At 38.5% G+C, this 23,204-nt stretch overlaps 3 protein-coding genes across 5 annotated transcripts; all 3 read left to right on the top strand.

Moving 5' to 3' along the window:
- The first annotated feature begins 1,520 nt into the window (after positions 1 to 1,520).
- On the top strand, positions 1,521 to 5,679 carry pimreg (PICALM interacting mitotic regulator). 2 transcript variants are annotated; one of them, XM_074672607.1, is made up of 6 exons: positions 1,521 to 1,660; positions 2,455 to 2,769; positions 2,908 to 3,212; positions 3,333 to 3,428; positions 4,013 to 4,051; positions 4,645 to 4,775. In XM_074672607.1, the coding sequence occupies exons 2-5, from the start codon at positions 2,461 to 2,463 to the stop codon at positions 4,041 to 4,043; spliced, it is 741 nt and encodes a 246-aa protein (XP_074528708.1). In that variant the 5' UTR covers positions 1,521 to 1,660; positions 2,455 to 2,460; the 3' UTR covers positions 4,044 to 4,051; positions 4,645 to 4,775. The 2 variants fall into 2 exon arrangements, with proteins under 2 accessions (XP_074528708.1, XP_074528707.1); XM_074672606.1 differs by lacking the exon at positions 4,013 to 4,051 and having other exon boundaries at positions 1,522 to 1,660; positions 4,645 to 5,679.
- A 2,149-nt stretch (positions 5,680 to 7,828) lies between these two features.
- On the top strand, positions 7,829 to 14,631 carry cct8 (chaperonin containing TCP1, subunit 8 (theta)). 2 transcript variants are annotated; one of them, XM_074673052.1, is made up of 16 exons: positions 7,829 to 7,985; positions 8,589 to 8,679; positions 8,805 to 8,884; positions 9,005 to 9,154; positions 9,465 to 9,645; positions 9,761 to 9,822; positions 9,898 to 10,035; positions 10,184 to 10,362; positions 10,878 to 10,944; positions 11,036 to 11,123; positions 11,214 to 11,329; positions 11,571 to 11,642; positions 11,766 to 11,930; positions 12,237 to 12,356; positions 13,195 to 13,326; positions 14,346 to 14,631. In XM_074673052.1, exons 1-15 carry the CDS (start codon positions 7,926 to 7,928, stop codon positions 13,300 to 13,302), a joined length of 1,677 nt encoding a protein of 558 aa, XP_074529153.1. In that variant the 5' UTR covers positions 7,829 to 7,925; the 3' UTR covers positions 13,303 to 13,326; positions 14,346 to 14,631. The 2 variants fall into 2 exon arrangements, with proteins under 2 accessions (XP_074529153.1, XP_074529155.1); XM_074673054.1 differs by lacking the exon at positions 13,195 to 13,326.
- A 219-nt stretch (positions 14,632 to 14,850) lies between these two features.
- On the top strand, positions 14,851 to 23,103 carry rskrb (ribosomal protein S6 kinase related b). The gene is made up of 13 exons (XM_074672250.1): positions 14,851 to 15,428; positions 16,627 to 16,920; positions 17,031 to 17,114; positions 17,488 to 17,556; positions 18,108 to 18,177; positions 19,032 to 19,139; positions 19,447 to 19,487; positions 20,123 to 20,150; positions 20,430 to 20,519; positions 20,685 to 20,773; positions 21,082 to 21,192; positions 21,336 to 21,449; positions 21,541 to 23,103. Exons 1-13 carry the CDS (start codon positions 15,399 to 15,401, stop codon positions 21,775 to 21,777), a joined length of 1,365 nt encoding a protein of 454 aa, XP_074528351.1. The 5' UTR covers positions 14,851 to 15,398; the 3' UTR covers positions 21,778 to 23,103.
- Positions 23,104 to 23,204: the final 101 nt, after the last annotated feature.

A 23,204-nucleotide genomic window follows, 5' to 3' on the forward strand; every position in this document is an offset into this window, starting at 1 on the left:
AACAGTGTGATACCAGATGAGGACAGTATCATGTAACAGAGATGAGCAAATGTGAGGGGAGCTCAGCAACGTGGATATTTGAAATATTAACTGCAAGATCCCAAGCTTTCTGTCCAAAGACAGGCTTTTATTTTGAAAGATTCTACATTGTTTTATCACTGCCTTTTAGCTGTGTTTAAAATGGGGGCACTTATAACCTTTTTATTTTCTGGTTTCTAAAGTAGGACTGTGTGCAAATTTCAGGAATGAGAAATTTTTTGAAAACTGTTAGACATGACTGACACCTGCAAAACAAATTTGAAAAGAATACTCAAATACTTCCCAGAAGAGTTGAGTAAACCCTGAAATTATGTACATTGTTCTGTAATCCTTTCACCAGAGTTTAGCTTTACTGGTTGATGTATCCCACATGCAGAAAAAAATATCAAAAGTGTAAATTCCTACTTATTCAGTTTAAGCTCAGAAAATAAGAAAACCCACAATCAGAGATATTTTTGCACATTACAAACTTATCATATTTTTGTTTTACAGAACACTGAAAAAAAATTGTGAAGAAAGCCAGATAGTCTTGATTTAAAAGAAAAAAGCCAAGCTAATGCTTTTTTATGTCAAAAGGCAAGGCAAGTGTATGTATAAAGCTCACTGCAGACGCAAAGGCGATTTAAAGTGCTTTGTAGAGATAAAAATCTGTAAAACGCATTAAAAGAAAAAAAAATACAATACAATACAATAAAAAATAAGATAAAGTGGCAAAAAAAGAAGGTTAAAACGGGTTTAACAGACATTAAAGCAGTGCAGTTTTGCAATTATATAAGGCAAAGAGATACATTGTGTGAGATAATTTTTTTGAGTGTGACGTGTCCAGAGGTTTCATGTATGAAATGATTTGTTCAACTATTCTAATAGAAGGCAGCTGTAAAAGGTGATTCTTCGAGTTGATTTTAAACCTGTTTGCTTGTGACTCTCGGGGAGACTTGATGTGGGCTTGACTAGGAGCTTTCCCAGAGCTTCCCAGATGCATGTGCGCCATCTGCTGGCCACTCCCAAATAGAACCCTACTGCGTAAGATAATAACTTTGGATGGTGGGTTTGAAATTGTAGTGATACCTGATGGTGCGGTTTCTAAACAAGCAGGATAATTCGGCTATCTAGGGAACCTCTGGGATCCTTTTGAGTAACATTAGTGAAATAATGGTTCAGGTATTTTTAAAAAAAAGATTAAATTTCATTTTTCACAAACGCTGTACACAAGGCATTGTGCAGTTTTCACTGGGACACACTACAAGGAAATCTTAAAAATAAATAAATAAATAAATAAATAGATAAATAAATAAATAAATAAATAAATAAATAAATAAATAAATAAATAAATAACTATGTGATGCTAAAAAAATCCCTTCTTTGTCCCTGAACAAAAATATTTATTTCATTTATTTGTTTACATTTCAAAGTAGTGGGTTTCTACATCTGCCCGCCTGCACGTCGAGAGGTCCAGACATAACGTCTTTACGTCACTGGAAGGGGCTGTGCGTAAAGGGCGTGGTAGTGTGTATGCGCGTTCGACTCGCGGTCCGCCGCCAAATTCAAACATTGAAAGAAAGAAACAAGACAAAACGCAGCCGAGGGAAACGGGAGTAAAATATATTTACCACTATTTCAGGTAAGTTATCTTCACGGTAGATGGTCGATAACCTGTCTGCTTTGTCTTGTCCTAAGCAAATACCATCGACTTCATTTTTTCATTTTGTGTAGAGATAGATAACGTTAACTTACACAGCGGAGCGACCACAGCCGTTTATTGTTGTTTCTGCACGATAAACAGACCTTTTATCACTAGTGTGGCGGCGTTAAGTGGTTTCTTTGTGAATTGTGTGAAGCTGCCGTATTAAACGTCCCATTAGACGTGATAAATCAGTGCTGCGATCCTCGGGCTTTGCTGTGGTTTGTCGTTAATCCGGACAGAAAAGTCTGCAGAGTAACAAGTACCGATTTAACAATGGATACTAAACATGTACTAACAAGATGAACTGCTGACTTTTGCTCAGTCATTTTGGCGTGTTTTCTGACTGGACTAGACCGTCAACATCCATGGGAAAAAAAGATTAATCAAGATGAGGTGTCAGAAAACATGTTACTTTATCCTATGTGTAGTAATAAAAAAGGGTTTCCTTTTAATGTATGTGTGTTTTGCAGTATAAAACAAAGGCTAACTACCCTCGATCAATTGAATGCTATGTTTCTTAAAGCTTCTTTGACAAACAGGATATCAAAATCAAAAAGTGGAGAAGTGTCAAACAACAAATTGATAATTAATCATCAATTAATTGGCAGCTGTGCATCTGCTGCAACAAAAGATTAACCAGGCACTAGTTTATTTTCCTACTCTTGTGCCTTTTCTACCACCATTTAAATGCAAACTCAGCCATTCTGATGTCCCTCCACTCTTTTGTCTAGGTCAGCATGACATCTTCAGTGATGGATGGAGTTGGTAGAGCTGTGGTTGGAGTCTGGCGGGCACACACAGTCCTAGATGAGTCTGATGGTGCAGAGAGCTCTCCAGAAGCCCCTGACCGTTTTCGCAAGCTACGCTCATCATCCTCACTTAATTCTCTGCGGATGTCTCTGCGCAAGAGGCTCCCTCTGCGCACTGTACAGAGTAACTCCCTCCCAGAGAATCCAAGCTGGGAACCCATAAAAGAGCAACCAAAACCCAACACAGTTCGCAAACTCACTCGCAGTGCCCGGAACTCTATTAGTGGAGTGTATCAGGTATGTGAACTATCCACTTTAATTTCACACAGGGTCCTTTTACTCATTTATGTTATGAGTCCAAGATCATCTAGTACCTCTGTGTTTTTTTTTTTTTTCAACCTTCTGACGTTTTCCCTATCGTTCCATCATTTCCAGAGACTGCAGAGGACCAGAGAGTTTTCACGTGAGGAGTGTTTGGTAGAAACACCAGGTCGTGAAAATGAAAGAGAAGACGCTGGTGCATCCACTTCTCGCACCCCAAGGAAAACACCCAGTCGGGCTGCTACACCCAAACGCACCCCCAGATCAGTGGTCACACCTGGGCGTACCCCAGGCTCCAGAAGAAGGACTCCAGAAGCCAGTGTACGAGGGGTGAAAACAGGAGGCGGTAGGAGACAGCTGGTCCGCATGGCTGCTTTACGAAGTCCCTTTGCCTCCCCGAACACACAGAATCAGAGAATGTGAGTCTTTAAAAGCACCATAATAACATACACAGTTACATTATGATGCAATACAGCTGATAGTTATAGTTTTCTTTGCTAATTTAGTTTTGATTGGATGTGTTTTTCTCTCAATAACAGAAAGTTTGACCAGGATTTAGAGTCTGTCTCCACTGGACTCAGGAGGCTCAAGCATCTTTCCAAGGCTTTTGATAGCCTGATTAGCAGAGATGACAAGTAAGAGTTCCTATTCAGTTAAAGGTTATGACTAGTTGGCATGTGGTAAATGTATATGGAAATACTGCTCAAATGTCTTCATGTGTTGATTTGAAGTATTATTGTGTATAAACAAAAAAAAATTGTGGAAAAAAAGTCATCGGTCCATTCCCTTGATCCATACATGATTTTTAAAAAAGAGACCTGTAGACCACCCTCTTCACTCTCTTACCCCAAGAATCCTGGTATGCAGCACAGCTTGAGGGGCCCTAGACCCTCTTGCCCTCCCCCCAACACACATTCTTCCAAGCTTTGAAACTGGGTCTGTGTTTCTGGTATTTAGATGAGGAGGGAGTGAGGGGGAGAGAGATTGGGAAGTGGAGCCAGATGAAACTCATAAGCGTTTGCATCACTTCCTGTGTTGACATTCAAAATGTTGTGGCCCATGAGGAATGAAATTCTCTCTGGGAAGTAGAGAGGCGCATGAACAGTGACCTTGTCTGTTATCATCAGCGCGCGTTGTTTTCAGTTAACCGCTTCCTGCTCTGTCGGACACACTCGTCCGATTGAAATTTAAAAATGGGTTTCTTTTCCTCTCAAAACAGGCGGTTCAACTATTCTCTTATGGTGGAGTAGGAAAGAAGGTAAACTATCAGATCATAAAACCAGCTCCTAAAACAATATCAGTTATGGAAACATTCTTGAAACATTAAATGGATTTGCATGGCAGCATGTGCCCGGTGTCCGTATCTGAATGTAAGAACTGCTGAGGCTGCTTTTTTGACTTTTAAATAATGTGCTTGTCTTCTTCAACCCAACTCACACTTCCCTTACTGCACTTTGCTTTACACAATGACTCGTTGTTTTTATATCTGTTCATCAAACTGTACTTACTTATGTTTCTGCAAGTTCTAAAATGCCAGTCTTTTTCAAATTCATAGCAATAAAATCTTTAATTCTCATGACTATTGCACTCTCAAAAGTTGTTTGAGAAAATTGTACCCTGTTTTGGCTTTTTATTTTTCTATATGTAACAAAATATCACCTTTTCAAAACCCAAATGCTGCCCATGGTCCATAAAATGATGGGATACATAAAATGAGTGGATGCAATTTATAATGATTAACATTCATTCCTCTTTTGCATGTTTCGTTTGTTGTCTACAAAGTAAATTCGTTTTTTTTTGACTCAACATTTGCACTTTGCTCAAAATTGTCTTTTTTCTTCCCTTTTCCAGAACAAGGGAACGTCCTGGGGGAGCAGTGATGCGAAAGTTGGACCCCAACGCTAAACTCTGTTGCTCAAACCTCTCACGTCGGGCCATGAAGCTCTCAAACACACTGGGAGGTTGGGCTAACACAGCTGTGAACACTGTTCGCAAACCAAACTGAACCACACGTGTATGTGTCTGTGTGTAAAACACAGGCCCTTGGGAGCCATGTTTCACATTCTGTTACTGTGGTATCACTGTTACATTAAAAGTAGTGTTATGATACAGGGAGACTGTTACATACAAGCGTATATCTGTTATAAACTGTGTGTAATTAGCTACACTTAAATAAGTTTGTGTTTACTTGTCTCAGGTTAGCTGTTTGTGGATGATTATCCTCACTAAAGCTACCAAAGGGATTTCTGTGTTGTGGTTTATGTACCAGTAGCTGCTACAACCAAATGTCTTAGTTGCATCGTCATAATACTAACACTTAAGGTTTTGTCTCTTTTGATACAATATTATATTTTCAGATATTTACTCAAGACCAAAACTGTATCCCCTGAACTAACACTGAATTTACTGACAGAGGAGACATGTTTCCTCTATTTAACATGTATGCAATAATGTTACGAAAATTTGTCAAGCATTTTTATATGCCATTTGATTACGCCAAATTTTAAAGTGTATTTTCTATGAAACACTATTTTTTTATGAATATAGATTATGTGATCTAGATTTTTTATTTCTTCCATTGCGTCAAAGAGGCTGTCCTGTAAATGGTCTGTGGATGATTCATGGACCATTGCTGTGAATATCAATCGTTCAGTAATGTGATGGGGAAGATGTAATGACTCATTACTTGATGATGATGTTATAAAACCATATCCGGCAGGTTATTAGTAAAGCGACAAACAACCTCTGATGACGCAAAAATAGTCTTCTCTGCAGTTTCAATGTGTAGTTATTCCCTTTATGCGGAAACGGAAGAAATGAAAAGTGAGTCTGACGTGTGAAAAAAGAAGCAATAAAACCGGTGGGCTTTCAGAACAACAAGTTTTGTCATTATTTAAGCTATAGAAGGTCAGTATAATTTTACTTTATTTTTTATTATCATTGCTTGTGTCACTTTTGAAAATAAAAAATGATTTTCTTTCTGTAAGGAACAGAGTTCTCCACACAAATATACCACATTTTTTTTTCCCTGCTTCATTTTGTAATTTGCCCGTAAAAACTTGAAAGGCCTGATATCTGGACATTGACTTGATTGGACACATTGAAGTAATTTGGTTTGATGTAAATGTCCTTGCATTTTACATCATTTATCTGATTCTACATACTTAATATTTATATGCACTGCATTCTCAGTCAAAGAACAGTAATATTCATAAAATGCAATTCTTTTACTTACAAGCCCAGAATTAAGTGTATAAATAGAGCATTACTAACATTGTTCCTATGTTTCTTCTATAGCAATACTTAAATAGCTCTGTTTATAAAAATCTCACATAATTTTTGGTTTTCTGCCTGGGTCTATTCCCAAAATTTGAACTTTTGATTTTATATATATATATATATATATATATATATATATATATATATATATATATATATATATATATATATATATATATATGTGTGTGTGTGTGTGTGTATATATATATATATATATATATATATATATATATATATATATATATAGATATATATATATATATATATATATATATATATATATATATATATATATATATATATCATGTGTTCTTTATGGTATTCTTTTCTTCTTCAGGGTTTTTCTCAATAGGTAACTGCCATAAATTATAAGGCATTGATAAGTCACTTGGATACAATAAAAAGAGGCTTTTGACTTTTTAACCGGGTTATGAGATAACTATTAGGTGACAGACGAAGGATCAACGGGCCAGTCAGACTAAAACAAAAAAATACTTTTTTTTGCAGTAGCAAATATAAAGTCCACATGATGGCAGCAGAGAGCAGCTCTTTTGGAGAAGGGGCCCAATACAGTCCATGGGAAAAACACAAACCCCTAAATTCATTTCAAATGGGTTCTACAAGAAAAAAGCTCATTGAGTGGATGTCTGTAAAAAAAAAAAAAAAAAAAAAAAGACTAACTTGTGATATTACAAAAAATTATTTGTTTGGAAGCAGCCTTATTATATCTTCTGTATGCATTCATCAACTTACTGTCAAATCAAATGAACACAGATCCAATTCAATATGTCATTCAAAGACCTAAAGAGTACTCAAATGATACCATGAGCAGATCTTTCACATTTTAAATTATACTCTCTCAATTTTTTGATGTACAATATGATTTTATAAAATGTAAAATGCATTCATGAAACCAAATCCACAAAGTGCTTTGGAGGAAAAATAAACACTTGAACAAAGTGCTTCATCTATTTTCAAGTAGTTCTAGATTCCCCGCATTACTTTATGCTGGAGTATATTTTACATTCAGGTTAATTTTAAACAATCTTTCAAATATTTTATTTTTAAAAAAAGAAAAGAAAGAAAAACAAACAAATGAAAAAAAAACCCGTAAAAGTGTGATTTGCCATGTGGGATTGCAATATTTCATCTCTCTCTCATCTGGATTTTTGTTTTAATACCGTCTGAATGAAATAACCATGATTCAGATTTAGATACTCCTTTTTTAATTTAATCAATATTCTTATTTATTGATCCCCAATTAGGGGGATTGTTTTTTGTTTGTTCTGTATTTATTTTTATTTATTTATTTATTTATTCATTTATTTTTTACAGCGAATTAATTGGGAGAAAAAAACAATGTGCCACATGCAGCAATAGACTAAGAAATAAAATAATAATAATAATAATAAACATAAATAAAATAAAATAAAATACGTACAATTTGAATACAATTTCGTGCTACGAGCACCAGAATGTAATTAAAATATTTTATCTTTGACAAGTTAGTGCAGGGCGGGTTTATTTAATGCAATGGTAATTTCTGCTACCTCACAACAAGCTGTTGGAGTTCAATGCCGTGATGATGTCCAAAATTATATGATAAAAGTTCATTTTTTTGTGCACTTATTCAGTAACACCTAAGCAAAGTGCGCAAGTAGATGGGTTTTTTTTTTTTTTTTAATGTATACAAAATCTAATCAAAACCGCTCTGTTTGCTCCTTCATGGTACCCGTCGCATCCCCACGCCTCGCCAAAGTCGCTCCTCCTCTTTCTCTCCGGCTTTGTACCAAGAGCTGAACCCACGCCGCGGCTAGCTTCTCCAATACACCGGGGCTGTGAAACATCGGAAAATGGCTCTTCATGTCCCCAAACCTCCGGGCTTTGCCCAAATGCTTAAAGATGGTGCCAAGGTGAGCTTAAATGACGCAGTTAAAATATTTTAGTGACTTACAGTTGATGCTTGTTGACTGACATGCTAGCTTCCGTTAGCCGCTGAGTTAGCACACTCATTCACAGTCATGTGGGAGAGTTCTAGAAAGTAGACAGGCCTCAGAGCTGCTGGAGCTGGGCTGCTGCGATAGACAATAGAGGGGTCGCTCTCTAAATAAACGTATGAGTAACATCTTCCCTCCCTTGAACATGCTGGTTTTTCAGTATTGTAGCTGCTGTGATAAATCATTGGAAATCAGTAGTCACACCCAGTAGGCATTTAGCTGTCATCTCAACCGTGCCTGGTTGCGTAGAGATGCTGATGCTTCCTATTAGCGCCACCTGTTTGAGATGGTTAACATCAAATCGACTCACTATTGTCCCATATTCTCAGGAAAATAGTGATACCAATTTAAAAAAAATAAAGGAAAACATTTGTTACAGTTTCGGGTTCTTATGCTAATTAGCAGAAAACCATTAGTGTTGTTTTATATGTTAAATGTGTCCTTTAAGTGTATCCATTCAGCACTGTAGTTCATGTATCATTTTATTTTATTATCTATTTTATCATTTCATTATTACAGCACTATTCAGGCCTTGAAGAGGCAGTGTTCCGTAACATCCGAGCTTGTAAGGAGCTTTCTCAGACAACACGCACTGCCTATGGACCAAACGGTGAGCACTCCCTTTAAACGGTGAAATGCGTCTTTATTGCGCATTTTATTGGTGTTTCATTAGTTGGGACATATGTCAGAAACAAAATAAAGTGATGTCAAACTAATAGCACTATCAACTTACAGGTATGAACAAAATGGTCATCAACCACTTGGAGAAGCTGTTTGTAACCAATGATGCGGCAACCATTCTCAGAGAACTTGAGGTGAGGAGAGTCCACAGTCCTGTGAAACAAAATATCCATCCATCCATTTTCCACCGCTTATGTGACAGTTTGTTTTTTTAATGAAGAAACTAAACTGCTATTTTTTTTTTTACATTGTAGGTGCAACACCCAGCAGCCAAAATGATTGTAATGGCATCACACATGCAAGAGCAGGAGGTGGGAGATGGTACAAACTTTGTCCTGGTGTTTGCTGGAGCCCTGCTGGAGCTGGCTGAAGAGCTGCTCAGGATGGGCCTGTCAGTGTCAGAGGTAGACACAATTTGTTACCTTCATTTATTTTTGGAGGAACCTTTTTTTCATCATGTTTGGCGACTTAAAAAATGCATTCTTTGTTCTTCCTCTTTTTTTCTCTTGAGAGAACACTGTCTCTCTAACTTGCATGTTGATTGACTCAAGAATTCAACGCTTAGTACAACAAAAAATGAAGTAAAAGCTGATGCGTTTATGCAGTAAGAGCTGCCTTGTGTCAGTCCAACATGGTAAAAATGATGCTACATTATTGCATCCCAAGGAATCAGCTGCAGCATATGCTCAGTAACCCTTTTCCTGTTTGCCACAGGTGATCGAAGGCTACGAAAAAGCATGTCAGAAGACTCTTGAGATCCTGCCAGACTGCATATGTTCGTCGGCTAAGGACCTCCACGATATTAAAGAGGCAACATCTCTCATTCGCACAGCAGTCATGAGTAAACAATATGGCAATGAAGACTTCCTTGCAAAACTCATAGCCGAGGCCTGTGGTGAGTCAGCAATTTAGAGAACTCAAAATTAATTCACAGCTGTTAAATACGATTTAGTTGCTTCAAATGTTTGTTTTGTTTCCAAACATCTCATTTTCATTGCTTTGTGTTACAGTGTCCATCTTCCCCGAGTCTGGCAGTTTCAATGTTGACAACGTCAGAGTGTGCAAGATTCTGGTAGGCAGCAAATCCACATATTCATTGTGTGTTTGTTGTTTTCTGAGTCATGAGATATTGTCTGCTGTGTTTTAGGGTTGTGGGGTGACATCCTCCTCCATGCTTCACGGCATGGTGTTCAAAAAGGAAGCTGAGGGAGATGTCACTTCAGTGAAAGACGCCAAGATTGCCGTCTTTTCTTGCCCCTTTGACTGTATGGTGACAGAAACAAAGGTAAAGATTCTACACTCTGTCTTCATGCTGAAGAAGAGTGTGACGTAAACATACTAGAATGAATACACTTAAAAATCTAGTGTTGATCTACCAGGAGGTTTGAAGGTGCGCTGATTTATTCCTTACACTTTTCTAATCTATCTTGAAGGGCACAGTGCTGATTAATAACGCACAGGAGCTCATGAACTTCAGCAAGGGAGAGGAGGACATGATGGAGGCTCAAGTGAAGGCCATCAAAGAGGCTGGTGCCAACGTGGTGGTCACTGGGGGGAAAGTTGCTGACATGGCGTTGCACTATGCCAACAAATACCAGCTCATGGTGGTCAGGTAAGACAGAGATCACTTCTGTAATCCAAGTAGGTGGTTATGAAATAAGAGCCCACAGGACAGAATAGTTCCAACAGAACAAACCTGTCCATAAACTGTTCTCCACCTAAACATCACATGATGCAGACATAATTTAATCAAACCTCACAGTGTGTGACGTCTTGCTAGCATCACAATAGAGTGCATTTTATACACCGTAAGGGAGAATAGAAGGACTTGTGTATGTTTCGCCTACTTCAAAAGTGGGAGGTTTTAAAATTCCACATGGATAAAAGAACCGTGTGATGACTATACAACTCTGCAAAAGTATTTTTTGTGAGTGTGTAGACATAATTAAATACAAAGCCACAAACTGTATTCACCATAGGTTTTCTATAAACACACACTTTTTTATACCAATCCCCAATAATAAAAATGCCTATTGGACTTGCTGAAGTATTATCCTAAAGACTTAATTATGGTATACCTTTTATCTCTGTGTACCAGACTGACCTGTTCTTGCTTTTTTCCATCAGACTGAACTCAAAGTGGGACCTCAGGAGGTTGTGTAAGACTGTGGGAGCTGTAGCTCTGCCCAGGATGGTGAGTGATGTCTTGTTCATGAGAGATCTTGGGTTTGAACCCCAGTGAAACTTCTTTCTTTAAAGTATGACAATGTGTTTCTGCTCCTCAGACGGCTCCAACTCCAGAGGAGATGGGCCACTGTGACAATGTGTACCTGACAGAGGTTGGGGACACTCAGGTGGTGGTCTTTAAACACGGTAAATCAAACTGTGCTCTAAACCTATGAACCATGGTTTTTCAACCTGATCTTTCAGTTTTAGGCGTCACACATTGATTTCTACCCACAGAAAAAGAAGATGGTGCCATATCAACAGTGGTGATCAGAGGCTCCACAGATAACCTGATGGATGACATTGAGAGAGCTGTGGATGATGGAGTCAACACCTTCAAGGTCCTGGTCAGGGTGAGTCAACACAGTGAACCACTCAGAGTTCTTGCTGTCTTGATCAAATGAAATCTAATGAATAATCTAAACAGTTTTTATGCTTATAGAAAAGCTAGATATGCTGCTTTAATAACTACTCTTTGTCATTTTTCAAGACGTAGTTATTCCACATTTTCCTGAAGTTTTTAATAGATGCTTTACTTTTGAATGTGTTGAGCTGCACTTCAGCTACAGTATCTGTGTCATTCCCTCTCCATAGGACAATCGCCTGGTACCTGGAGCGGGGGCCACTGAGATCGAGCTGGCCAAGCAGATCACATCCTATGGAGAGGTAGGAAAACACTGAAAATGAGCCAGGCTCAAATCAAACCCCCAGTCTTTTTGAACCCAAATTGATTAGTTTTTCATTAACAGCTTAAAAAATGCAATGATGTGACTTCCTGTGTTTTCATAGTCCTGCCCTGGTCTGGAGCAGTATGCTATCAAAAAGTTTGCTGAAGCTTTCGAGGCTTTGCCACGTGCACTGGCTGAGAACTCTGGAGTGAAGGGGAGCGAGCTCATCTCTAAACTATACTCAGCACATCATGAAGGAAACAAGAACATGGGCTTTGACATTGAGGTTTGTACTCTGGCTTTAAGAGACCAAAATGATGTGATTTTTCTTCATTTGATTTCTATTATTTTCTTGAAAATCAAGACCTTGCCTTTATAAAAAAAAAAACTAGAATGTACTTCACTAATACCCAAAGGGAAATTCGGGAGATGAAAAAAGAGATGGTGGAGTCAAGTATTTTTTCAGGCAGTGAATTAATTTCAGGACAGAAAAGAGAAAACATGCTCCCTTACTGTTTCTCTGTTTGCCTCAGTTTGCTTCTTTGAAGTGCTGCCTATGTGGTTCATTGTATGCATGTGCTGTTGTCTTTAGGCTGACGGCCCCACAGTAAAGGACATGCTTGAGGCTGGGATTGTGGAGCCTTACCTGGTCAAACACTGGGGCATCAAACTGGCCACAAACGCTGCCATCACAGTGCTGAGAGTGGACCAGGTGCGTGCATACAAAAACACAAACATCCACTGCACAAAAAAATCAAAAGAAGCTAAAAGAGAGAAACACAATAGTTTTATTACAGCTTGTTTTTACAGGGTACATCACTGATGTTTTAAAGTCTTTAAGTATATATAAAAAAATAAGTGGAAAATAAATAACAAGAACAGTAGGTTAGTCATACAAATCACCTTTTCAGCTAAAAGTACAATGAGTAAATCTGTAAAAATAAATCATTCAGCTGGTGGAGTTGTTTTCAGAAAACGACTGGGCCCTGCAGTATTATCCTTACGTGGCATGAAAAGTTTGGTTCGGAGACATTTTTCCAGCAACAGATTTGTAGCATCTTCATGTACATGATTCAGGTAGCTTTGTCTTCACAAACGTATTGTGTCTATACAACAGCTGGCAGCAAGATCCAATTTATTTTGCACCTTTTGAAGTGATTTGTTAAGAGGGAAAAATGTTTATATCTTCTTCATGAATTCAATTGGTCTGCAGACCAAAAAAATGAATTTTAAGGTTTTATTTATTTTTGAGAACTTGGAACTGTCAAAAAAGCTTTAAAAAAAAGCTTCTGTGTCTGACTTGAAGCCAAAACATGTGCTTCATATCAAACTTTGTACAAGGCATTTTCAGTTCGAGGAATCTTGTGAATTTGTAGTTTCATAATGATGGACCAGAGTTTATACACAGTTTTCATCATTTTGAGTTGTTCCTAACTTACAAAGTCCATGTCGATCTTTAGTCCAGCAGGTGGAGTGTTTTGAGGGCCTTCACAAGTTTTTACTCTCCAGGTTATTAATAGTGTATGTAAATATGCGTGTGTGCGATGCAGATCATCATGGCAAAGGCTGCAGGGGGACCCAGAGCTCCCAAGCAGAGAGGCCACTGGGACAAGGACGATTGGGAAGAAGAACCTGATAAATTTGATACTCATCACTAGAGGGCACACACACACCCTCTATCAGTAGGTCCTGGAATGAAGCGTGTGGTTTAAACTCACTGATGATGAACTGAAACACTCACGGGACACTGAAATGGAGTGAAATGTTTTCTCTAATGCCTGTCACTACTAACACTGGGTGCGATACAGAACTTGCTGCACAGACATTTAGATGCAGGTGTGCTTTAAATATTGCCAGGTGTGTCACAGACTGTTAACTAAATCACTTTAATCTTTCTTAAAACACACACGGTTTGGTTTGATAGCATGCTGCATGAATTAATAAACTTTCTTCATTTCAGTAGACATACAAAGGCAAGTGCAGATTCAGTAACATTACATGTAAAATTCTTTAACATAAAAGTATTGTGTTGTTGAGATGAAATGCAAACTTCCTGAGGTTTTGTTATGTCTGTATGGGCATTTCAAGGTTTTTTTCCCATAACCTGTTTTTTGCTACACAAAGAATACTTCCAGGTTATTTCTGCTTGATTGTTTTTCTTTCCACTGAGAGGCTCTAAAGCTGATTATACTCGAGTACTTTTTTCAAATTTGAAGTTGCAGCAAATTTTAATGGTCTTAGCAACATATTTTGAATTATACATGGATAAATGCACAGAGTTTCTGGAGTGTGGAATAGAGTCCTTGTACCTTCTTGCAGCATACATAATATGCTGTATAAGCTCATATATATTTAACCTTCTTAAATGACCCTTCTTGGTACATCTAGCTTTGCATTATATTTCATACATAAATATTTATCTCTACATTTTTATACCTTCTTACACTGCTATGACCTATGGGTCTGAAATACAGCATAAAATAATTCAGGGATTTACACCCACTCATTTTGTTGAAGACATTAAGACCTGTATCTTATTGCTATTCCTTAAAACCAGTTTACATTACCCCCCTTGATAGCTGCTTCAGGAATGTTTTTGACTACCACCCTTCCTGAGAGCCCACAGCCTGCCATGTGGATCCTGGTGCTCATTACTTCTAACCAGATAACTCTGGCTGAATCTCATCTTTTTCTTTTTCAGATCATCATGGCAAAACCAGCAGGGGGACCCAAACCTCCCCAGGGCAGGAAAGACTTTGACGAGGATGACTGAACCTGATGCAGGCCAGCTGATGCTGATATAAACCCTGAAAGCTCCTTCGAAGATTCACCGAACCCTTTTCTACTTGTTTATTTAAAGCTCAACAGTTTGGTTTATTTTGTAGAACCGGCCACACACAGGTCAACAAAATGTTAATGTGACAGTAAAACAATGTAAGGATGGCACTGTTTGCTTTTTATGTTCTTAGTCCCAAATAAAAGGCACTTGGGCTGTCATGTCATGGTTTGGACTGTGTTTTAATTTGTGGGCAGTGATGTCGTGTTTTTAAAAGTCGTTAAGTTGTGACATAGATTTTTTTTGTTCTCCCCCTTTGAGTTTTATGACCCCTTGCTTCATCCGGTTGAACCACCACTCACAGCTGATAAACCGGCACCATGCTGGGCTCTCTGCACTCAATACAGTACTATCTTTGATACTGCCCCGCAGGGTCTGTTCATCATGCAGAGGCAGCAGAAATAATGCATACACTGGGTTATTTTTAGAACATAGTGAACGGCAAAATAGAGAGGGGGGCGCTGGTCGATTGGAGATCTATGCTCCACATGACGCTCGACGCGCATGTTTCCTGCAAAGCGTGATGAGGCCTACTTTGAAAATGATGCAACGCATTTGACGGGGACACAGATTTGTGTTACTACCGTGTGTGGTTTTGAATACGGAAAGCAGCAGGGGGAGCTGAACTCAACAAGATTGCAGTCTTATTGGATGGAAAAGCTGTGGGCGGATTTGCGCTGACGTTGCCCATACCCGGGATTAACTTGTTTTTATGTCGCCATATCTATCACATTTTGCACCGGAGAGCGAGATCACCTGCAGATTTGTTTTCTCGGTGTCTTACTTTACTGCCTTACTTTCTTAAATCTGACATCAGTGTGGGTATAATGCATGAAACCGTGAATGGACTCCCGTGAGGTGCCTGGATGAAGAGCAGATGTCGCTCCATGGTTGTAGCACTGATGTCCCGTCGTACTGATGGGGGCCGACGGCAGTAAAACCAGGAAGGTGAGTGCACAAAAATTACTGGTTGACGAGGTGTAGTGCGTGGAGGGATTCCCTGTTTCCATGGCGATGATATCACGGTGGTTCCTGACATCGAGGCACCCACAGAGCAAACATAAACGGTTGTGCCTCGGATAATGTTACTGCATATTGAATTAAATTAGCAGCAGCTAATGGTTCATTATAGTCTTATAACTTCAACCTCAATATTACCACTTTGAAATCCCTTTCAAATAACGTTATGCTTTTATTTTGAAGGCCAATTCAACACGCTTCCGGTATTGACAAAAATGAAATGATGAAAAAATTGCACGCCCTGATCAAGTCCTAACTTCAACTAGTCTGCAAGATCAAGGGCAGGTGTGAAATTGATGTACGTTGCTTTGAAGTTTCGCCTATTCTAGAGGTTATTCTGATAACAGCCTCCTGCATGGCAGATACTCACGTCTTGCACCACAGAGCATCAGTTCCGCTTTGCTGCAGCCACAGAGGGGCAGTGACTGGATGACTGCAAGAAACATGCTGACCACGCATTTTATTTTTCTACTTGGTAAAGGAAAATCAGAAAAAATGACTTAAAAAAATAGAAATAAAAAAACAACCCCTTGATTAAAGGAGAAGAGAAATTCCTTCTTGAGCTTACCTCTTTACTTTTTCTGGTGCAGCTAACACTTGGAAGCAAAGTAAATCAGTGAGTAAAGGTGATAGGGGAGAGTAACAACAACACAAAGAGATCTGCCTTTGCTTTATAGGCCTGTCAACATTAGTGCTGGTATTGTTTTTTTGTGTGAAACAGCCCTGGCTTAAAGGCATTGGACAACATGAACTTTTGGAATTTGCATGAACATACTATAACACAATGAAGACCTTGGTTTGATAACCACACTGGGGATTAAATATAAAAACATCTGTAGATGATGTGCTACTACACATGAAAGATTTTGAGGTGAAACAATTCATTCCCATGTTTCTTATGTGGTTGAACATTGTGAACAAGTGAATATTCCCATTTTTTTAGACACTTCAGTCATGCTGGTAATGTAAAGTACTCCTTAATTGGAAATAAATCACAGAAAGATATAACACCTTCCAAAAATAATGCAAATCACTTTAGTAGTGACTCACAGTAATATCTTAATAGCACCTTATGCTACCTCATGTTGTGCTGCTTGGGACATTCTTTCCCCTATTTCCTCTTCAGAGGCCCGCTGAAAGAGGACAGGCAGTTGAGGATTTCTCATCTGGATGGCGTGGATTCCTCTCCAGTATGGGTCTGTCCATCCCAGCAGGCCTCTGTCGCCTGGCCCCACCCGCCTTCCGTCTGGGCCAGCGCAGAATGCTCGAAGGCAAGCCTCCCGAGATCCCAGAGCATGTACTGAGGCTGGCAGGGATCGGCCCAGACAAGCTAAGAGCAGAGTGGAGCCTGCCAGGGTTTATTACCATGTTTCTGCCTGAATTCCCTCATAGGACAGTGCCTGGGCATGAACACTTTCAGGTAGACCTCATTTTACATATAATCACAATGAATGAGTAACCTGTAATGCTTCATGCTTTCATTTGGCTGTTTGATGTTTCACTCTCTATCATCATTATTGTTTCTAACAGGTGCTGAGTTACATCGCCAAAGGTTCGTTTGGACCCATTCTGAAAGTAAAGGACAAGTCTAAACAGAGAACATATGCGGTCAAGGTGAATCCTCGGCTTGTTAGTTGAAATTTATAGGCCTACAACCGAAATAATGCTTATTTATAAATCTGTATGGTTAGCTCAAATTTAGTTAAACGAAAGGCTGCGATTAGGTGGTTTGAATGCTTAATTAAAGTGTCTAGTTTATTACTACTTATTATTTAATCATCAGGATAACAGCTTTCTCTAGTGACCAATCAGTTAAAAAGAGGCATATTGATTCAGGGATGGAAAGGAAAATGTAACAGTTTAATCCACAGATAATGAAGTTTTTGAGATAAATAAGCGTACTATAGAGCTATGATAAATGCGTTAATACTTTTTTTGGTTGTCAGATGATGTTGTATTTCACCCCACTGTTTTTGTCATCCAACAGGTTATACCGAAAGCAGAGATTTTAAGACTTGGGGTGTTGGAGCAGTCAAAAGAAGAAGTTATCGTTCAGGTGGGTACTAGGCTGGCCAAGTTTATAAATTGTACAAGATAGAGGTTTGGAAATTCTTCCGATTCTGAAATTTGTTTTTTAAATGACTTAATATCAGAAGATGTTAAATTACAGCACCATCAACCTGTTTTCAACTTGTCATCCGTCAGGATAAGTTATTTCTTTCACCTATTCACCTTTCTTTTCTATCCGAGTGCTAGCCTGGCACTTTTTTTCACACAAGAAATGAAATGTACACTAAACTGTAGGAATGTTTTTTTTAAAGGTATTTTTGTTGTTTTACACAGGTTTAGTGAGTGTAACAAAGCTGATGGCAGTCAAATATATTAGTGTATAAATTAGGTAACACTGGACCTCATCTGATTAAGTGTAAAACATGTTTTTGTTCTCAAAAAGCATTTACCAGGATTTACACAGGTAGAACTTTCTGAGGTTGTGAGTGCATTCAGATAAAAAAAAAAAATACATAGTTGGAAAAAACAGTATGGGCCTCTCTTTGGTCACTAGCCAAAAAAAGATTTTTCAGACTGATCTTGGACCTGTGCCCACAGCGTCAGGTTCGCCATCCATTTGTCCACGACCTACAGGACTGCTGGCAGACTCAGCGCCACCTCTACATTAGTGAGTCAGCCAGAGACCAGTGACCCAGTCCAACCCAGATCCAGTAGCTGAAACCCTTCATCCTCACTCCACCCTTTTTTCACCTCAACATTGATAGTCCAGTCCAGAATCTTCCCACAACCCAAAACCTTTCACTGTAAATATGATGAACAAAATGCACAAAGATTCCAACCCTTGCACCAACTCTAAACCTACCACTGCTTGTTCATCCTGTATGTGTTCTGCCCCTTTTTCCCTCTCCTCCAGAGCCGTTACCCTTTATTTCCAAATCAACCACTGACTCAGAAAGTGTGACCCAGTTTGTTTGCTTCCCCACCCCCTGTGAAAGGAGAGCGTGTTTAGCCCGGGGACCAGATGCTGAACATTACTGCAGCTTAGAACAAGAGCACATGTGTCACATTCAAAAGAGGCGTTCTTGCTTGCTTTAACATCACTGAATCATCACTGAATCACGAATACGTAAAAGCTGATATGAGGCCTATTTGGGGCAAATTAAGACAGTTTCTCTGTGAGGTATTAATCTGCTGAAAAGTAATTGTTCTCAGTGTGTTGAAACTTTTCTCTGAGATGTATTACTCTTGTATAGCAGCTAAGTCAGCCTTTCTTCAGATATTTATAGCTTTCTTTCCTAAATCTGTTTGTCTTGCAAAAAGAGTAAACAGACTTTTGTAAATCACTGGTATCTGCTGTTAAGAGTACGTTACTCTACAATCTTCTTTCCCCCAGGTGACTCTCCCCTCTCCTCATCCCTCTCACCAGTGTGTGTCCCACATTCTGCTGACCTTCACTTTCCCCCCACTCTTTACCTTTCATGACGGAGGCAAGGGTTAATGTTGTGTCTTCTTCCCCTGTAGTGTGTGACTACTGCAGCACAGGAGATCTTTACACTTACTGGCAGATGATTGGTCAGTTCACAGAGGATATGGTGCGAGTGTTTGCTGCAGAGTTAGGATGTGCGCTTGGTATGTATGCCAATTAAGTTTTTATATGAATAGAAATGGTTCTAGCTGCTTACATGTAACTGCCTCCTCATGATCACATGATCACATCTGAATCAGAGTCATTTTCAGGACAGTTTCTTTAGTTAACACTAATTAATTAGAAGTTATCATAGAAGGAGGTCTGATTTAAATGGAATGAGCTCTCGAAGGATTTCCAACAGTAACAAAGCATTGCCATGTTGTCGTATTCTTGCAGGCAGTGATGGTAATGAATGTGAGGCATGTTTGTTCTTTAGCTGAAGCATGTTTTTCATCTGTTTATCTTTAGGTTTTCTGCACGACTTTGGAGTCATCCACAGAGATGTAAAGGTGAGAGAGGAGCTGCATTCACAAGTTTGTAACGAATGGGTCAGAAAACTTTTTTTTCTAAGACACACTGATGAGAACATGAAATCAAATCATTGATTTAAACTTTTAGTTGATCATTAGGAGCATTTTTTATTTAACCTTTTTATTCCATATAACCTAAAAAGTATCATCAAGCTCAGCATTCTTTGAGCACCATATATGTCTTACAGTCTATTTTTTTTATCTGACAACACAGACTTGTTTCTTTTGTTAATTTTGTTTCATGAAGTGAACTTCTATGAAAATGTATGAAGCATTTGAAGAACAGCATAATGGCGATTTAACATGCATACAGTTATTTGGAATTCACTTCTTGAGATAATAATTACATCCATAAGTTTTGGCTGACAAATATAAATATAGACAGGAACAAGATTATTATTAAAATCAAAATAAATAAGAACTGCATAAAAAGCTAAAATTGGCCATATTTGTTGTGCGTAAGCAATTATTAGAATAAAATTATAAAAGGTAACAAGAAGATGGCATCTCAAATTATTATTTAACTCTTCTTTTTGTCATAGAAAATTTCCAATCTTGTGTATAAAAAAGTAGTGATTAATTTTCTCAATTCTTGTTGCTTTTTTTTTTTCCAGATGGAGAATATCCTCCTCACAGATAATGGTAAGTGGTGGTAGTCCCCAGCAGGGAGCAGCATAGTTCTGGTATGCAGAGAACCTTCCAGATCATGACTGTGCACCACTGTCTGTAGATATGAGTTAATGCAAAGAGTTCACCTGTTGTCACTGACGAGAAACAGCCTTTGTATGCAATGGGATTTTTCATTTCAATGAAACTGAATTCACGTTTTGACATCAGTTGAAACTGTAACAGTGACAAGAGTTTGCATTTAAAGATTCATTCATGTTTGCATAGTGATGAAAGGAAAATGGTCTGTTCCAGGACACCTCCGCTTAGCTGACTTTGGTTTGTCCCGTCGCCTGGAGAGGGGAGGAAGAGCTTTCACCATCTGTGGAACCATTCAGTATATGGGTGAGAATTATTATAACATGTCATCCATGCCCATGTCTTTACCCCAACACACTGACACTACAGCAATTTGTACATTACTGTTATCATTATTGAACTCAACAGTGACTATATAAATATGTGGGATTGTACATACAGCACCATGAGCATGCTCTTTCTGCTTTGCAGCCCCAGAGGTGCTAAGTGGTGGACCTTACAACCATGCAGCTGATTGGTGGTCGCTAGGAATTCTGCTCTACTCATTGGTTACTGGGAAGGTGAGACATTGTTGTCAGACAGCTCAATGTGAGCTGCGTGATAAGCAGATGTGACTCACTGTTTTAGTGATGTAGCTGAGCTTGAATTTTGCTGCAAAATAATTGGAAAACACATTAGACTCATTCTTAGTGAGGTAACACCAAACATATCCTAAATACATGCTCGATGTTTGATCCATTTAGTATATTGATTTACACCAAAAAGCAATAAGTGTAACAAAACAAAACTGTTGAGTATTTTTTTCTGCAAATTATTTCACTTTAAATTATTCCTAATTTATCTCTTTTTATGTGATACTCTTCTTCAGTTCCCTGTGTCTCCAGAATCAGACCACTGCAGAATGCTAAGGAAAGTGAGAAGTTTCCCCTATGAAATGCCCCTGAGCTTCAGTCCCCCATTTGCCTTGCTAATAACTGAGGTAAATACACAAATTGTAATTATATCAACAATAAAAATTTAATTCTACAATATCTGTTATCTGACTCTGTCTATCTATCATCTATTTATTTTTTCTAGTTTAATGATATGTTTTATTCTAACGTTTCTACATTTTTCGGCAAGCTTTTGTGCAAGACACCTGTCCGACGCCTGAGAACCTTTGAGCGTTTCAAACGTCAAACCTTCTTCAGTGGAATGACCTTTGACGTCGCACTGCTGCAGCGACAGCCTGTAGAGGTGAGAGAGAACGATGTATTTATTTTGTTCAAAAATCAATCAAATCATTGAAGAAATATAATTTAGGATATTTTCTGGTGTTGCTTTTTAGGTGATTCTAGAGTTGAGAGAAAGACCAGACCGAGCAGCCAAAGCTCGACGAGGCCTCACTCTGTCTCTGCAGCCTCTAAAAGGCTTCGACTACGACTTATTCCTCAGCCCTCCTGCCACACCGGACACACAGCTGGATGTCAGCACGCACACTCACACAGCTGCACCGTTCCCTGGCCCTACACTTGCACTGCAGTCTCCTCAGGGGAAAGGCCCACGCAGAGAAGTGTTTGTGTGACAGACTCTGAGTTTACAGGACAGTTTCTCACACTCAAGGTAAAGATATGTTTTTCAGCACACTTTCCTTCACACACAGGTGTGTTTAGCCTTGTCTTATGTTCAGTGATTTGACTGGATCTATTGTTCAGAAGGGAAACAACAACACAACTTCCCCATTTGTGTTTGTGAGTCTTATTGTTCCGTTTGAATGGACACTTTTTAATTTTTTTGTACTTTTTTGCCTTTCTCCAGTGAGCACCTTTTCAAGCCTACTGTATTTATATAACAGTTTTGCAAGAACGATTGTGCTATTGTTTCTTTATGTTCAATTTTCCAGATTGGTCATGGTTGTCCTGATAAATCTTAACTTATCTTATTACCACACAGAGCAAAGTCCTGCTGGTGAAATGCAATACACTGATTTGTTTTTACAGCAAGTTTTAAAAAGTTTGAGAAAAAAAACCCCCACTTCATTAAGAAATTGGTGTTTTCTGGATTTCTGCCTTTCTTGCCATTCATGATTATGAAACTGTTTCGGCACAAGTATTCTTGTGATTCCTGCCATACTACTTGATTTACCTTTATTCAATCATTCAACAAAAACTTGACATGTAATGAATATAATTAGTTCAAGCACTACAGTTTCTCTTTCTGTTCTATTAGCATCATACAAGAATCACAACATCAGATAGAGATGTGTATGCCTTCAACATCTGCCCTAGTTTAAAACTTAATATGTGACTCAGGGAAGAATAAGCTGGTTTTCCTCAGTCAGCCTTGATTCTGTCCTCATGAACAGCTTTTTTTGTTTACTGTCAGTTCATAATTTGATAGGTACAGGACTTTCCTCTTGTTCAAGGCTGCAGTAACTCCAGCCAGTAATGACACCCTCATGCACTTACCTGATCATCACTTTATGTCAATAATTTGTAAAGTACGCCCTGATGTGTACCCTAAATGCCTCATGTGTCACCCCAAGCTTGCATTTTGTCACAGAAATTCTTGTTTATAATTCCTCTTTATAAAGTTTATATGAAGATTTTGAATGCTTTTTGTCCTGTTATTATGATGTATTTTTGTAATTACCTTGTAACACAAATGTAATATTAAACACCTACTGTAGAGAGATCTGATTTGCATGTTTTATGTCCGTACTGAAGAGATAGACAGAGAAGAGGGGCTCTTAAGTAAGTCATTTACATTTCAGTCAGGGGACAGAAATCTGTCATTGCTTCAATTTCCCCTTTCAGTTTCACCACATTGTAGAAACAGCATGCCTGTTTGGTTAAGAAAGTACATTTCACCCAATGTTAAAAGAGCATTGAAGTGCTATTTACTGGTGTGTTCTTTTTTAAATATTAACTTTTGCACATTTAATGAAATAGATATTAATAAAATGGTAATATTTTCCAAAGTCTCTCACTACATTGAACTATCCCACTCAAG

Source organism: Halichoeres trimaculatus, unplaced genomic scaffold, assembly GCF_033239565.1.
Source record: "Halichoeres trimaculatus isolate MK-OKI-2021-1 unplaced genomic scaffold, fHalTri1.1 fHalTri1_scaffold_6, whole genome shotgun sequence".
Classification (NCBI taxonomy): domain Eukaryota; kingdom Metazoa; phylum Chordata; class Actinopteri; order Labriformes; family Labridae; genus Halichoeres; species Halichoeres trimaculatus.

Bases quoted from the DNA above. Each gene is read 5' to 3' on its own strand.
- pimreg (XM_074672606.1), top strand. From the start codon at position 2,461: ATGACATCTTCAGTGATGGATGGAGTTGGTAGAGCTGTGGTTGGAGTC. The intron at 2,770-2,907 runs GTATGTGAACTA...CATCATTTCCAG, and splicing joins CTATTAGTGGAGTGTATCAG to AGACTGCAGAGGACCAGAGA. The intron at 3,429-4,644 runs GTAAGAGTTCCT...TCCCTTTTCCAG, and splicing joins CTGATTAGCAGAGATGACAA to AACAAGGGAACGTCCTGGGG.
- cct8 (XM_074673052.1), top strand. From the start codon at position 7,926: ATGGCTCTTCATGTCCCCAAACCTCCGGGCTTTGCCCAAATGCTTAAA. The intron at 8,885-9,004 runs GTGAGGAGAGTC...TTTACATTGTAG, and splicing joins CCATTCTCAGAGAACTTGAG to GTGCAACACCCAGCAGCCAA. The intron at 12,357-13,194 runs GTGCGTGCATAC...TGTGCGATGCAG, and splicing joins CAGTGCTGAGAGTGGACCAG to ATCATCATGGCAAAGGCTGC.
- rskrb (XM_074672250.1), top strand. From the start codon at position 15,399: ATGGGGGCCGACGGCAGTAAAACCAGGAAG. The intron at 17,115-17,487 runs GTGAATCCTCGG...GTCATCCAACAG, and splicing joins AGAGAACATATGCGGTCAAG to GTTATACCGAAAGCAGAGAT. The intron at 20,151-20,429 runs GTAAGTGGTGGT...GGTCTGTTCCAG, and splicing joins TATCCTCCTCACAGATAATG to GACACCTCCGCTTAGCTGAC.